The sequence below is a fragment of the Nipponia nippon genome, unplaced genomic scaffold (genome assembly GCF_047370975.1).
Source record: "Nipponia nippon isolate SJK-2023a ecotype South Korea unplaced genomic scaffold, ASM4737097v1 scaffold_9, whole genome shotgun sequence".
Classification (NCBI taxonomy): domain Eukaryota; kingdom Metazoa; phylum Chordata; class Aves; order Pelecaniformes; family Threskiornithidae; genus Nipponia; species Nipponia nippon.
In genome coordinates this window covers 37,237,655-37,251,820 of record NW_028262413.1, presented here as the reverse complement: position 1 = coordinate 37,251,820, position 14,166 = coordinate 37,237,655, and the positions used below count along the sequence as shown (strand labels likewise).

At 38.2% G+C, this 14,166-nt stretch overlaps 1 protein-coding gene across 2 annotated transcripts in view; it reads left to right on the top strand.

Moving 5' to 3' along the window:
• FBN1 (fibrillin 1) overlaps positions 1-14,166 on the top strand; it is a 158,040-nt gene that overhangs the window by 82,530 nt on the left and 61,344 nt on the right. For both annotated transcript variants that reach the window (XM_087743599.1, XM_087743600.1), the window contains 8 exons: positions 2,688-2,810; positions 4,111-4,263; positions 6,483-6,536; positions 7,621-7,746; positions 10,925-11,050; positions 11,714-11,833; positions 12,518-12,655; positions 13,646-13,696. In XM_087743599.1, coding sequence (XP_087599725.1) covers positions 2,688-2,810; positions 4,111-4,263; positions 6,483-6,536; positions 7,621-7,746; positions 10,925-11,050; positions 11,714-11,833; positions 12,518-12,655; positions 13,646-13,696 — 891 coding nt within the window. The remainder of the gene's footprint in view (positions 1-2,687; positions 2,811-4,110; positions 4,264-6,482; positions 6,537-7,620; positions 7,747-10,924; positions 11,051-11,713; positions 11,834-12,517; positions 12,656-13,645; positions 13,697-14,166) is intronic.

The following is a 14,166-nucleotide window of genomic DNA, read 5'->3' as shown; positions in this document are numbered from 1 at the left end:
TACACACCACATGTACAGAGTAAATAACGTAGGTCCTACAGAATAGTTAGCCTTTGAAACACTCATTGTTCATACTGCATATCCTGAATTTGTTGGTGAAGTGAATGCGTTGAGATCTTACACAAGCTTAAACTCTAAGCTCATGCTTGCACATGCAGTTAGTGCTCATGCATATTGGGAATGCGTGTAAGCACAAACTGACATTTCTGCAGCAAATTGGCTACCTGCCTGGGCAATTTTGATAGGGAACTGAACATGTGTTTTTACCAAACTCTTCAGGGGATCAGCAAAGGAATATAAGAATTGCAGTGTGCAACACATTGCTCCTATAAACATCTCATTTGGTGCACTCTAAGCTGAATTTTGAACCGTGAAGAAGAATTTCTAACCCAAAGTTGGGGATACTGTAAATGACACTTAGTTCCATAAAACTGGAATTTAAGTACAGGGCATATGCTTGGCTGTCTGGTAAAAAATTCCACTCAGGCTTTATGAAGTAACATGCCAAAAGAGAATGTTACACCACAGTCTTGTGTATTCCCTGTAATACAAGTCATACTAAACGTATTCACCATTAGCTTCTTTTGCTGATTTGCTGATGATTTTTCAGAAATACTTACATCAGGCAGGCAGGGGTTTAAAGCATGATTTCTGTTACATACGGTTTCATCTTTAGACCAAACAGGAATTCCCCAAATTGAAAGCTATTGCAAGGCAATCGAGAGTGGCAGTTTAGTAGTCTGAGTAAATTTTTCCTGGTTAAAATTAGAGGACTTAGTGTACCCAGCTGGCACTACTGAGCAAGCTAAGCAGAAAAGGCAAAAACTCATTGGACATGGAGAATGAGTCCATTAGGTGGTTTTCCAGAACCAGGTTGAGGTATTCTGGCAAAAGTCAGAAAAACGAGTATTTTTGAAGTTGTCCAAATGACGACTTCTGCCACAGAAGACAGCGGAGCCTTGTCAGGGTTAGAAATTTGGACTTTATGCCTGCATGTGCAGTTGATTTACTGGGTGCAATCTCAGCCCTGGTAAAAGCAGAGGCTTTTTGCCCCATCTTTACTGCAGCCAGGTTTTCAGCTGATCTGTGCAATTCTAAGTGACCCACTTTACCTTTTCATAAAACATCTATAACAGTATTTTCAACACATTTGTAAATCAGTGCAAAAGAAAATGGATTGCACATTTCACCTCTTATTAGCTTACAAAATCTTTTTTAAAAATTAACTACAGGGAAAGGAAAAAAAAGTAACTTTGCCTTTCTGTTTCTATAAGTAACCTTAAAAAAGGAAAGTTAATTTTTTATTTTTTAGGGGAACTTTTATCTGTTGAAGGAGTTCAGTGTTGTCTAACAAAATAACTGTCTACACTGTTAAATAGTATGGGCATATTTTGAATTTCCAACTCTGTTTTTACTTACACCAAGTAAGGACTAAATTTAAAGTGGGAAAAGCATTTAAGATTTGTCTGAAACAGAACAAAAGATTGCAGGATGAAGAAGAAATGAATTGAGCCCATGTACTTAAATATAACTGCTATTTTAAAATGCAGTTTGAAAAAGGAATCTTGGATCATACAAGCCATGTTTTATGCCAAACAACACAAACTAAGTAAAACACAGAGGTGTTTCACTCTCAATTTGCCCTTTTAAGGTCAGAAAAAAGGAAATTGTCACACACACTGTCTCTTGTATATATTATGGAGGGTTGTTATGAAGTGATTATTTTATAAAGGTTATACATACTTCCAAACAATATTTTGAACACTCCTTTTCTTAATCACTTATAAAATAATGGCATGGTCTTTGTGTCTAGAGAATGATCCTACTATTAACAGGATACGCAGCCTATATAATTTTTTACTAATTTGACATCCCTTTGTGATGGTCTAATATTATAAGGCTTCGTTCTTGTATTTCATCACTAAAGGCCTTATTGTTCAGTGTACTATTGTTGGGCAAAGATGGTAGCTTGTGCTCGGCAGTTGCTCAGGGCTCAAATCATTAACAAATTCCTTTCAAGGCTGGAGTGCAGTCTGTCCATTGAAAGTTTATAAAATGGGCTGTAATGAGCATCTGATAGGAAAACCCGATTGTCATGCAGATCACCAGAGAGAGACTATGTATGGGCAAGGTCTGACTGTGGACATTCAGATGTACTTCCAAAAACTGAACCCGCAGCAGGAGGAAGGGAAATTCTTTAGTGGCCCTTTGAAGACACCTCGTAGCAGGGGTGAAAGATTCAATTTGTGATCTGGACTGATTTCTTACAGCATAAACTAACTGTTAACACAGAAAGGGAATGCCCTGTTACACACTACAGAAGTCCTTTGTCTTAGCAGTCAGAGTTTCCTCTTTCCTCCAATTATGTTTTTGCCTGAATGACCCTTAAATTGGAATATGTACCTCTTGGGAACAAGTTAGGAAAACGTGGTCCCTTTTCACTCTCCAAGGAGAGTGAAATTATTTTGTTCTGTTTATTTCTCTTGAATTTTGCATTTTCTTCTTCCATTTCAAAGAATGAATTAATTGTTGTTCTTAATAAAACCTTTACTTGAACTAGTTTCCATTTACGCTTGATACTTTTCTATAGGATATATTGAAAAGAAGCTGCACAAATGCAACTTTCAGCCAGGCATTGAACACTATGTGATTTAATTTCTAATAAAGCTCATTCTGTTCTCCAACAGACATCGATGAGTGCGAGACAGCTGGAATATGCATGAACGGGCGCTGTGTGAACACTGATGGCTCTTTCAGATGTGAATGCTTCCCTGGCCTTGCAGTAGGACTGGATGGACGCGTGTGTGTTGGTAAGACAAGCTTAATGTGTGGCAAGTCACAATTAACCTATGTTAAGGCATTAATGCTAGACTGATAGATGGATCAAGTTTGAATGTAGAATTTACCATTTTTTCATGGATTGGTGGGTGGTAGTTATAGTGGATACTAACAGCTTGGGCATATTTACTGTAATAGCCCATTTTGCTCTGTTTTTCTTTTCCTTTGCATTTAAAGAGAAAAAATGTGTGGGCCAAATCACAAGGCCAGGTAGACTGTACAGCATAGTGCTGTTGGAGGTGAGTAGTGCTGTATCAGTTTTGAGTAGGTGAGAATTTGCCCCATTTCTGTCTATGTAAAATTCTTCATTTGTCACTAAGCTTAAAGATTTAATTACTTTTTCACCTCTTTTTAAAGTGGGACATATCAATTTTTCCACTTCTGCCTGTTTCTCTACAAGTGAAAGATGTTTAAGGTGTTTGATTTTAAAATTCTAATGTGTCTGGCAGCCATTATGGCCCAGTTTTTAAAAAGTGAGAAGTGTTAGCCCTGGACCTGAAAAGATAAACATCTTAAATCTTATCGCTGGAATGTCATTACTGACTTTTTCTTTGTTTTTTACAAGCAAAGAAAGATTTTTTTTTTTTTTTTTTAACGACAACATATTTTGTGATCTTTTCCTGATGCAAGTTTTTCTTTTTCTCTCATTCCGCCTTTTTTCAGGTATAAAATGGAAACAAAAGCTTTAGTGTGGCCTTAGCGGGCTTAATCCAGGGTGTTGCGCCAGTGGTAATTTTAGCCTTGATGAATCAGAGTGAACTAACAAGGTTGGGAGGGGGAGAGAAAATACTTCTTGTTAGAATCAGATCAGTCCTCTAACTCTGAGAATAAAGTAAACGGAACTGAGTTTTTTTGGAAGTTTTGAGATACACTTGGTTCTAGCTCTGAGATCCTGTTGCTGGGCCTGTCAAGTTACAAGTGAGTAATGTCCCTGTCACGTGGCAGAGACTTTGTCCCTTTCCCCATGGCTTCTTGCTAGTTCAAGGTTAAGTATTGCTTGTTCCCCTAGTAGTTCACTAATGCATGTTAAATCATTCAGTGCAGTAACAACTAGTTTGTATGTCTGAACTCTTAGGAGCATGAGGAAGAAGAATTTCCTGTCCTGAGTAGAGTGAGGGTATAGGTGGGTGAAAAACATAAGGAAATGGTGAAAGATGTTTTGTTTTGACAGCTATTTTACAGTGTTTATGACACCCGAGCTAGATTTAATACTGTGTAATTTATGGCAGTATAGTTGGCTATGGCAGGACTGAGAGAGATTTCTTTCCTCAGATACACATATGCGAAGCACATGCTATGGTGGCTACAAGAGAGGACAATGCGTGAGACCACTAACCGGTGCAGTTACAAAATCAGAGTGCTGTTGTGCCAGCACTGACTACGCCTTTGGGGAGCCTTGTCAGCCCTGCCCAGCACAAAATTCAGGTACAGTGTATTTACTGGTACATATTGTAATCAAAGCTTTATGTTGATAAACTATTTTTAGAAGGGTAAAACACAGTTTTGTATTAACATTGCACTCTAAATCAGGAGGGTTAAATTGTTGTATAACATGTTCTATATTTTGAGCAATCTGCTATTTTGCATGTTGGAGAAGTACAGGAGAGAATTTTTTGAGCAACAGTAAATGCCAGTATCTGGGTCCAGAGTTGTTACATGCATTAAAACAGATTTTCAAACAACAAACTCTGTTTTCATAGGTGTGGATAACAAAAAATATAATTTTGACTTCAAGTTTTTCATGGAAACATCTTGAGTAATTCATATATTCAAATCGTTTTGTACACCTGTCAGTCAGATGTTTGCTGCCTGAATTCTATATCCTTCAAGTGATCTGAAATTGTTTATACAGTGAGTAGCCTTTGGACAGTCAATGCAAAAACAAACATCCAGTTAAGTCGGTTAAGAATACTTGAGTCTCTCACCGACATCCCCACCAAGCGAAGCTGTCTGGAACATAACTTCTCTCTGGCAAGAAGGCAATCCTAATCATTCTCATGGGCAGAATCTGCTTTTAGGGAAGCCCTTCTTCCAAGAAGACTGTGCTGACACAGTCCTTGTCGTGAAGCCAGTAAATAAAGAGACATGGAGGTGACTGACTGCAGGGAGCGAGTTTGAAGCCCAGCTTTGTTGAGTGATTCTTTTCACTCAGCAAATTTGTTGTTGCATATAAACAAAATATGCCATTCAATATGTAGTTCAAAAGCATCTCATACTAACATGTATCTGCTTTGCAGGCAAAAATAATTTTAGATTTATTTTTTAAACCTCAGTTTTAACTGATAGCGTTATGAAAAGCATTAGGGAGATAAAACGAGTTGGAACAAATTAAGCTGGTTGAGCTGGTGTGAGCTCTTCAGCAGGAACTTGCTGACCACCATTTTATAACATGCTGTGTTGTTTAGAATAGCATAACACCAAAGAAATGTTACCAGAATAGGAAGGAGCCTTTCCAGCAGCCTCTGGTGATATCAGTGGGCTCTTCTTATTGAAAAGTAGCATTGAAATCTTGTATATATTGGACTCCGTATCATTGACTTCTGTTTTATATTTGAATTACTTTAGCAGAACATTTACATATGTGGAAGCGATTTTCCCTGTGTTATTTTGCCCACCTCTTCAGTTGTTTAAAAAATGCCATCTTGTGTAGGGTGAAGTGTAGCATTTCTTTGGGCTTTGAGTGGGGAAAGGAAGGAGAAGAATTCTTAGAGAGGAGCACTGTATCAGAGACTGAAAAAAATTCCTGAAAGGAAGACATTTGTCTCTCTGTGCTTCTCAGAAGCTCTTTGCAGAAGTGCCTGCCATTCTAGACTAAAAGTTTTGCTGATGCATGTCCAGAGCAGGTCTGCTTTCACATACAGTGGCAGTGATTATTTGATTCAAGCAGGGTACATATTAATCTGCTGCTTATGATAATATTGGGAGAGGTGTTGCATATGACTTTCCTGAAAGAAAAGACAGCTAATTCCATAAATATTTTAAATATTTATTAATTTTAGCAGTGTAATTAATGGGCTGTTATTAAAGTGCAAATATATTGGAAAAGGCTGACCTGTATGCCAACAATTAATGCTGATCTGGTTGTCAGTGTATTTTGTTAATTGTTCTGAACTCAAACTAAGAACTTGAACCCAGCAGTAATTGAGATATTTGTGATACTTTGATACATATTTTAATTATTTTTTTTTTTAAGGATAAGAGATCCTTGATCTGGTGTGAACTCCTGAAGACACTCCTGCTAAATGAAGTTTATGGGCTAGATTTAGATGAAAACTTTTTCTGTTTCCTGGTCACTTTGAATATGCACCTTGAACAAGGGCTTGGACATAGGAATTCTGGAGAATCTTGCTGTGAATATGTTATGGTTCATTTGTGTAGGAGGGCCAGCAGGAAGTTTATGTCTATTCCTAAATGTCAGTTCACCATGTGAAGTTTTCACTCGTCCATCTTCAGGAGCAGATGCAGACCCTGAATCTGCTAAGATGTTTCACAGGTTCAGAACACTGTGAGGCTATTAACATTTTTAGGATGATTGAAATGCGTGTTATTTCATTCGAATAATGAATTGGCATATTGTAAATGATGATGCTGAAAGCAATGAGCTAAGAAAGAATATTCCAGTAAGTATTTTAATGTTTTTCCAGCTGAATATCAGGCTCTGTGCAGCAGTGGAACTGGCATGACTGCAGGAGGAAATGGTAAGATCACCTAATGTAATTCAAACTATAGCAGTTCTGGCTAAAAGTGTTACCTTGATATCCTTGATTGGTTAGACATGCTGATGGGGATAATGGCAGGAAAGAATGGGAGGAAGGCTTATTCAAATGGCTGTTTGCAACACCTTAGAATAATTTAGGAGGAAATGAGTGGAGCATGCCATTTCACCAGTGCACCTTCTCTGTTTTATGCCATGGAATGTATGTGAGTGCAGTTATAAAATAATGGCAAATTTGTGAGAAGTGTTATTACCTATATGACTTAGAAATCATATATGTAAGTCATATTTGCACATTTCAACTGAAATCATCCTGAAGAATAAAGCCATGATGTTGAACGTTGTGCTTCCTCACATGTTTTCATCTGTCAAAAAGGCCAGGCTGACAGAGTTAGGTTAATACAGAGAAGGAGCAAATGATTACAATAAAAGCTTTGTAGTTGTAGAACTGTGAAACTGCAAACTCTAAGTCAGCCAGTGCTCACTAGTAGATTTGCTGGCAGTAGAGAGGGAAAAGCATTCAGAAAGGAGGGATATTCATGCTTTGGAGAGGAATGCCATCGGAAATGGTATGAATCAGGAGATACAGGGGCGTATTAGTACATGTGGAGGTATTTGGAGGTATTAGTACTTTCTGGAGGTATTTAAAAGAAGGGTAGACGTGGTGCTTGAGGACATGGTTTAGTGGTGAACTTCGCAGTGCTAGGTTAACGGTTGGACTCCATGATCTTAAGGGTTTTTTCCAACTTTAATGATTCTGTGATTCTACGTGCATCTCTAAATGTAAGACCCCAGTTTAATATTCCAGTTCTTATCTACAGTTGCAGGTCTCTTAAATGTCTGTGGGCTAGAGGTGGTCTTAAATCAGTGTGAAAGGGATGCTTTTTTCTCTTGAGTGTGAATATTTAGGTGTGAATTCCCTAATCAGAACTACATGATTATAAATATGGAGCAGTCAGTGTTAGTGATATTGAAAATAGATCTTTTTCTAGATTGGAGAATTAACCCCCACAACCCCTCAACAACTGACTCTGTTTTTTTGGTTTTGCTTTTTTACCTTTATGTAGATATTAATGAGTGCTTACTGGATACTGATCTCTGTCCAAATGGAAGGTGTGAGAATCTGCATGGAACATACAAATGTATTTGTAACCCTGGATATGAAGTGGATTCAACTGGGAAAAACTGCATTGGTATGAAATGTCCCATTTTGCATTTTGAAGTTTGATGCTTGTTTTTGTCCTCCTTCACCTTTTTTCCAGTGTTTCATCAGATCCACTAGCTGCTGTTCTGATATTTCTGGATGTTTCTGCTGAATTCTTGTTTTAATTTCAGTGCTTTGCAATGTTCATAAAATCCTCCACTGTGGGGCTGTAAGGGACCATTGCCATTAGTGACTCAAATCACTGGCAACCAGGCAATAAACACCCAGTTCATTTAAGTAAGTCCACTGAACATGCAATCTGCAGTACCAATGTTTCTCAAAATCAAAAGAAGCCAGGTCCTGCAATTACAATGCACCACAGGAGGGATCTAGGATCACCAGTGTGCTAGGTGCCTCCAAGAGCAGGGGATTTAAGTAAAACTCCCAACTGATCATAAGAAGATAAGCATCCCATATGCTACAGAAAGCTTACATGGTTTCTCCCAACTCTGTGGGGAAAATTCTGTTTCAACTTTCAGACAGGGCTATTGGTTTAACTGTGTTAAGTGTACTGGCCAGACACAGGAAAATTCGTTGTCATTGGAAGTACCAGCAGAATCTGATGGCATGGTGTCTCTAGCTAGGGCTGATTTACTGTGCTGTACAAGTGAAAAAAATCTAAAGCCAAATTTTTCATCACAGAAAAGGTGAAATAAGTTCTTCTTGCTCCTTAGAGGTGACCAGTGGAAGCACTGTGACATGGGATAAAAAGAATTCAAATAAGTAGCAGTCCAGTCTCTTCTCACACTATCTGGGATGTAAAAAAACCCATCAGATGCCTGCAGACTCATTACAAATTTTAATTCTGGCAATTCTCTTGTTCTATAACATGGTCCCATCGAAAGCCCTTAGCTTAAAACCCTTTAGATTCCTTTCTTCCACTCCTGCATTGGTGCATTGTTCCAGACCTCCTTTGCGTAACTGGTTAGAAATTTCTTCTGGTTTCCTGTTAAAATTTATTTGTGACCATTTTATTACCAGTTGATGTTGTACTAATATTATCCTTTGACTTAGCACCGTGTCAGCACTTATCCCAATCATCCTATCCTTTCTCAAACTCTGTTGACTAAATGGTCCAAATCCACACTTTCAGTCTTTTCATAAAAGCAGAGGCTGCAGCCTTCTCTTGAACACAACTGATCTGACCAGTATACAGTGTTCTGATGAGGTCTGACCAGTGCCTTGTATAGTGGTGCCAGCAATTCTCCATTGCCCCTAGGAATATCCTGCCTAAACTGATTCTAGAGTGCATTAGTTTTTTCTCAAATACCTGTTATACTTTGGGATCAAAGTCAGCCTCTAACTGGGGGTTACATCCAGAGTTTTCTCTTCTTGATAGCCTTCAACTGATGAGTTCTGGTTTATAGCATGTTATTATTATTGGTCCCTAATTGCAAGGTTTTGAATGTTGGTGATTATATTTCATCTTATTTCTCTCATTCACATTGTCAAGGTTAATTTAGTCTTGCATGATTCTCTGTATTGGTAGTAACTTCCAGCTTAGTGTTGCCCACAGTTTTTGATCCCATTCACTTTTTATTTCTACATTGCAATGAATATTTTATAGGATCAGTCACAAGACTGATCCCTGAAAGGCATTGCTAATGTCCTCTCTCCATCATGATTACTCCCCTTTTTAATATACCCTACTGTAATCTCTCCTTCAGCCAGCTCTGGAACCGCCTTAAAGTTCTTAAATTCCTTCCTGTTATCTCCAGCTTACATAATAATTTTATTTGGGTTCTACTTAAACCTAAATAGCTTAAGTCATCTATGTTATCCCAGTCTAAACTATCCACTGTCTTATTTTTAAAAAAATAAGAGTTGATCTATCTTTGATAGAAGTTATGCTGTAATTCATCCCATTTTCCCACTTGCTGCTTTGGCTTTAATTATCCATGTCCCATTTCAGTGTCTGCCCATAGCTTATGGCATCACTTCTCTTCTCCCCATCCATCTGTGAGTTTTCCAGCTGCTCCCCAGCCCACCCTGTTGCAGCCCACATCCATGCTCCATCACAGCTGTTTCCCATTCTTCCATAATGTTCCACCTGGCCCTCTCTCAATTTTTCTGAACTCCTGTGAAGCTTCCCACACGGTCTGTTTTATTCTGCAAATCTCCCTGCTTTTCCTAGCACTTTTGCTGTTCCCAGCTGCTGCGCTGACCCTCTGAGTCTTCCCAACTTCTCTCAACACTTTCCGAGGCCTCTCTGACTTAGCCAATTGTTCCTGTCTGCTCTTGGGGTCTCTCCTGGTCTTCACCTGCCATTCATGGCCCATTGCCACCTTTTTGCAACTTCTCTCTAATGACCACAGCACTTCCAAAGATTTCCTAAGGGCTCTTGAAATTTAGCACTAGCATTTCTATTTAAATTTTTCACCTCTGAAGCAAGTGTAGACTTACATTGGCCTTGTTAACCGTAACATCTAAGACAGTTCAGAGCCAGCTTGGAAAAAATGGTGCTTTAAAGGCCAGGATGACCAGGAAACCTTTCCAAACCAATCCTCTCCTCGTTTCTTTCATGACTGTGGGGGCTGCTGTGCAGGGAATCAGAGACTGCATAGACCTATTCCACAATATAGGCAAGATGAAAATGTGATTCTCAGCTTCATTTTGAACCGTGGTATGGCTGTCACATATTATGAATACCTGTAGAAAGGAAGTACGAGCTCTTATAAAAGCAAAGAAGCCTGCTAAAGAATAAAGCTCAGGAAAAAGTCAACAAAAATATACAGAGTAGGGTGGTTTGGTTTTTTTTATTTTTCCCTATTTAAAAAAACAAAATGTTAATTTTTCTCTAGGTAATATTTTTGTAGTTTGAATTCATATAACTAGTATCGTTTCCATTATTTTAATGATGGTTTTCATGAAGAAGGAAGGTGCAGTAAGTGGGATCTTTTAGTGCTAGTTTATTTGGAATGGTCATTTCCATTTGAAATAATTCCAAGCCTGTTGTCTGCTAAAAGAATCTAGAAATTTTTTTAGTGTCTTTGAAAAACAGCGCAAGTCATGTGTGTGAGTATTCTCTCTCTCTCTCTCTTGCCTTTGTCTCCTTCTCTCCACGAACACAAAATCTGATGAAATGTGGCTGTTGGGAGGGAAATTCTGTCCTGCCTTCTATTCCAGAAATGTTTTCTTTCTTAAAACGTTCTTGATTTTCATTATAGACATTGATGAATGTGCACTGAACATGCTGCTCTGTGACAACGGGCAATGCAGAAATACCCCTGGAAGTTTCACCTGCACCTGTCCAAAAGGATTTGTATACACTCCTGACCTAAAGACATGTGAAGGTAATTGGTAACACTCCATTTCATCCTAGTTTTGTTCCTTTGGATTGTTCTCAAATTGTGCCAGAAGTACTTCAAACCTTGATGAGGATATAATGTGTAGAACTAAAGAAAAGCATAAAGAAATTATATGGGGAAGTAGGGGAATGAGGAAAGGTAAGGCCAAAATGAAAGCATTAGATAACCTCGTGGAATAGCCTGTATTAAGTCTGTGCTAGCACTCTCCTTATTGACTGCTGCCAGTGGGCCCACACTGTGCCAAGGGTGAGAAAAACTTGAGAAGAACCAAGTTTTACAAATCTGTTATCTTGGGTGGAGATCAGAGCCAGACGGCTCCTAGTTTGAACCCTTTTTGAGCCACAGACAGGATGTGTATCAGATCATTTAAACAACACAGTCCATCGCCACAAAGCAGGGCAATAGCTGGATATCACTGAAAAACGAGATGCTGCTTCCATGTTTGGTGTTTTAATGTTCTAATGTGTTAGTGTGTCTTCAGGACACAGGTATCATTAGTCTATTGTGAAGAGTTTCATAATAGAAAAACAGAATATCAGGAAAATTGGTTATGAGGAAAGCTTCTTCTATTTTGCCCTAAGCTGAAAAAGGCCATATGTGTTTTTGTTAATGCTACTTGGCACTAACGGCAGTGTGTTTCTCTTCTAGATATTGATGAGTGCGAATCTAACCCCTGCGTTAATGGGGTGTGCAAAAACACACCAGGCTCTTTCGCTTGTGAATGTTCTCCTGAAAGTACTTTGGATACAACCAGAACCATCTGCATAGGTATTTATTCTTCTGAAGATTTTATGTTTGCTGGTTAAAAATGTCTGCTGACATACAAGCATTGTACACCAAGTTCAGAAAATATTTAAAAATAACTTGTGTAGATAAATTTAGTGAAAAAAGCTACAGAAACAATGTTAAGAAAGTGTTTTCATCATTACTATGGGTACATAAAGTGTGACCAGCACTTGGGAGCGTGGTGTGCTTCCATGTCAAATTTGAAAGAGAGATGAAATTTTCTAGTAACAAATACAGAAATGCTAAGACTACTTCCTCAGGACTATGGTCACCTACTTAATTCCTCCTGCAAGAGGGGTGGACATGTTTTCATTAAGATCTGCTCTCTGGAAGGGCCTGTTTTCTATTTGAGATGGATCATGAGTAAGTTGCGTACAGTCCAGACCAGCTCAAGAGCAGCCATGGACAATACTGTGACTCAGATACTCTGTGGACTCGTAATCTCTTCCCTTACCTGTTCTGGAGGGACAGTAATTTGTATCTGTTGCCTAGTCAGTGAGGAAAACTGTGAAACTATAGCTTTTAAAATAAATTCAGGTCTAATGTGGTAAGTTACAATGAAAGGATGATTCTTTTTCATGATTAAATTCAAGTGTGTTTGCAAATATGTTAATGTATAATGCTGAACAGTCTGCATGACAACACATTGGGTTTTTTTCCAAACAGAAACTGTTAAGGGTACCTGTTGGCAGAACATAGTGGATGGAAGATGTGAAATAAATATCAACGGAGCAACTCTGAAGTCCCAGTGCTGTTCCTCACTAGGTGCTGCTTGGGGAAGCCCGTGTACACCCTGTGAACGAGGTAATGCCGTTTATTTTCCTCAATAATCTAGGATTTTTCCTATTTTGAGGTTGGTCCAGATTATTGTCATAGAAGTTTGGGCACAAGCTAGACAAATAAGTGTACTTGGTCTATTATCAAGCACTTATTCAGTCTGAAAAAGGGAAGTCTTAATATTGGAGAGATAGCATGTAGCTATAGAAGGTTCTAACTTTGGATTTTATAGTAAACATTTTACAAGTTTAAATTCTGAAGGGAAGGGACCACACCTACAGTCTGTAACTTGCAATATTACTTTAGCATGGTTTGTCATAATTAGTGATCTAGAGTTCCTAATGATGTAGCAATAGATGCATGTTCCCCAGAGTTCCCAAGAAAATGTTTGCAACAAATGGATCTTTGGTGTGGTAATGGAGGGAGGAGAGGGAGTAGCCCTTGTTATTATACTCTGTAGATTAACTGATGACCTAGAGAATCATACGGTTGATCAAGAAATGCGTTGAGGTCTCTGCACATTCACTTGATAAATGGACTGAACTGTGGGATGAGCTGGGAACCCAGGGATGAGCTGATGAATGCAGAAATGTGTGTGGGTTGTTATTTCTATACGCTGAAAGCTGGTAGTTTGCTCAAATCTTCAGTTAAATTCATCCTGTATATCTTAGCAGAATTCATCCTCATCCATCCATGGTAAATAGGGCTGTAATGTGCTGTGATCAAGTTAAATGAATTAATTGATTTGAATGAAGCAGGAATCATATAACCACTTCTGGATTAGCTAGCTAAGACACATGGGAAGCAAAAGAGGATAATGGCTGACACTCTATATAGTTTATGTAGTTGCCCTGTCTTATCTCTTTATTATTTCAGAAAATACTGAGGTACTAAGCACTCAGGCTTCTCATAGCAATAAACTCTAGATAATATTTCACATGATCAGTTTTCAACAATAAGTTAATGGTGCGTTTTGGACTGTAGCGTTCTAAAAGTTCACTTTTGTTTGTTTTACAGACCCAATATGTCAAAAGGGATATTCAAGAATAAGAGGAACATTGTGTGAAGGTATTTATTGTTGCCTTAACATAAATCAGAGCTTGAATGAAAAAATGCTGGTGTTTTGATTTTGAAGTGGTTAATTTAGCATGGAAGAACACTATGCCAAATTCTTACCTCGTGTAGTTCCATTGACTTCATTAGAGTTATGTCAGGGATGAATTTGGTTTCAGTTTGTTTAACATTCCTACATACTCACAGTTTATCTCAAAGTAAGCACTTGCAAATATAGTGTCTACCAGTATAAGGAGATGGTTCTCTCTCTTCAAGTACTGTTAACTGAGTAACCTATTTGGGCAAAGTATGCATCATAAGATGCATGTTATAAAACGTGGCATTATTGATACAGTGGTATGACAAGCCATTACTATGTTTTAGAAAAAAAATGTTTAAAGACTGTATTTCACATGAAAGGGGTTTTTTGTTTTTTTTTTTTTTCTTAACCTTGGCTTTCTTCCATGTAACATTATATGAAATCA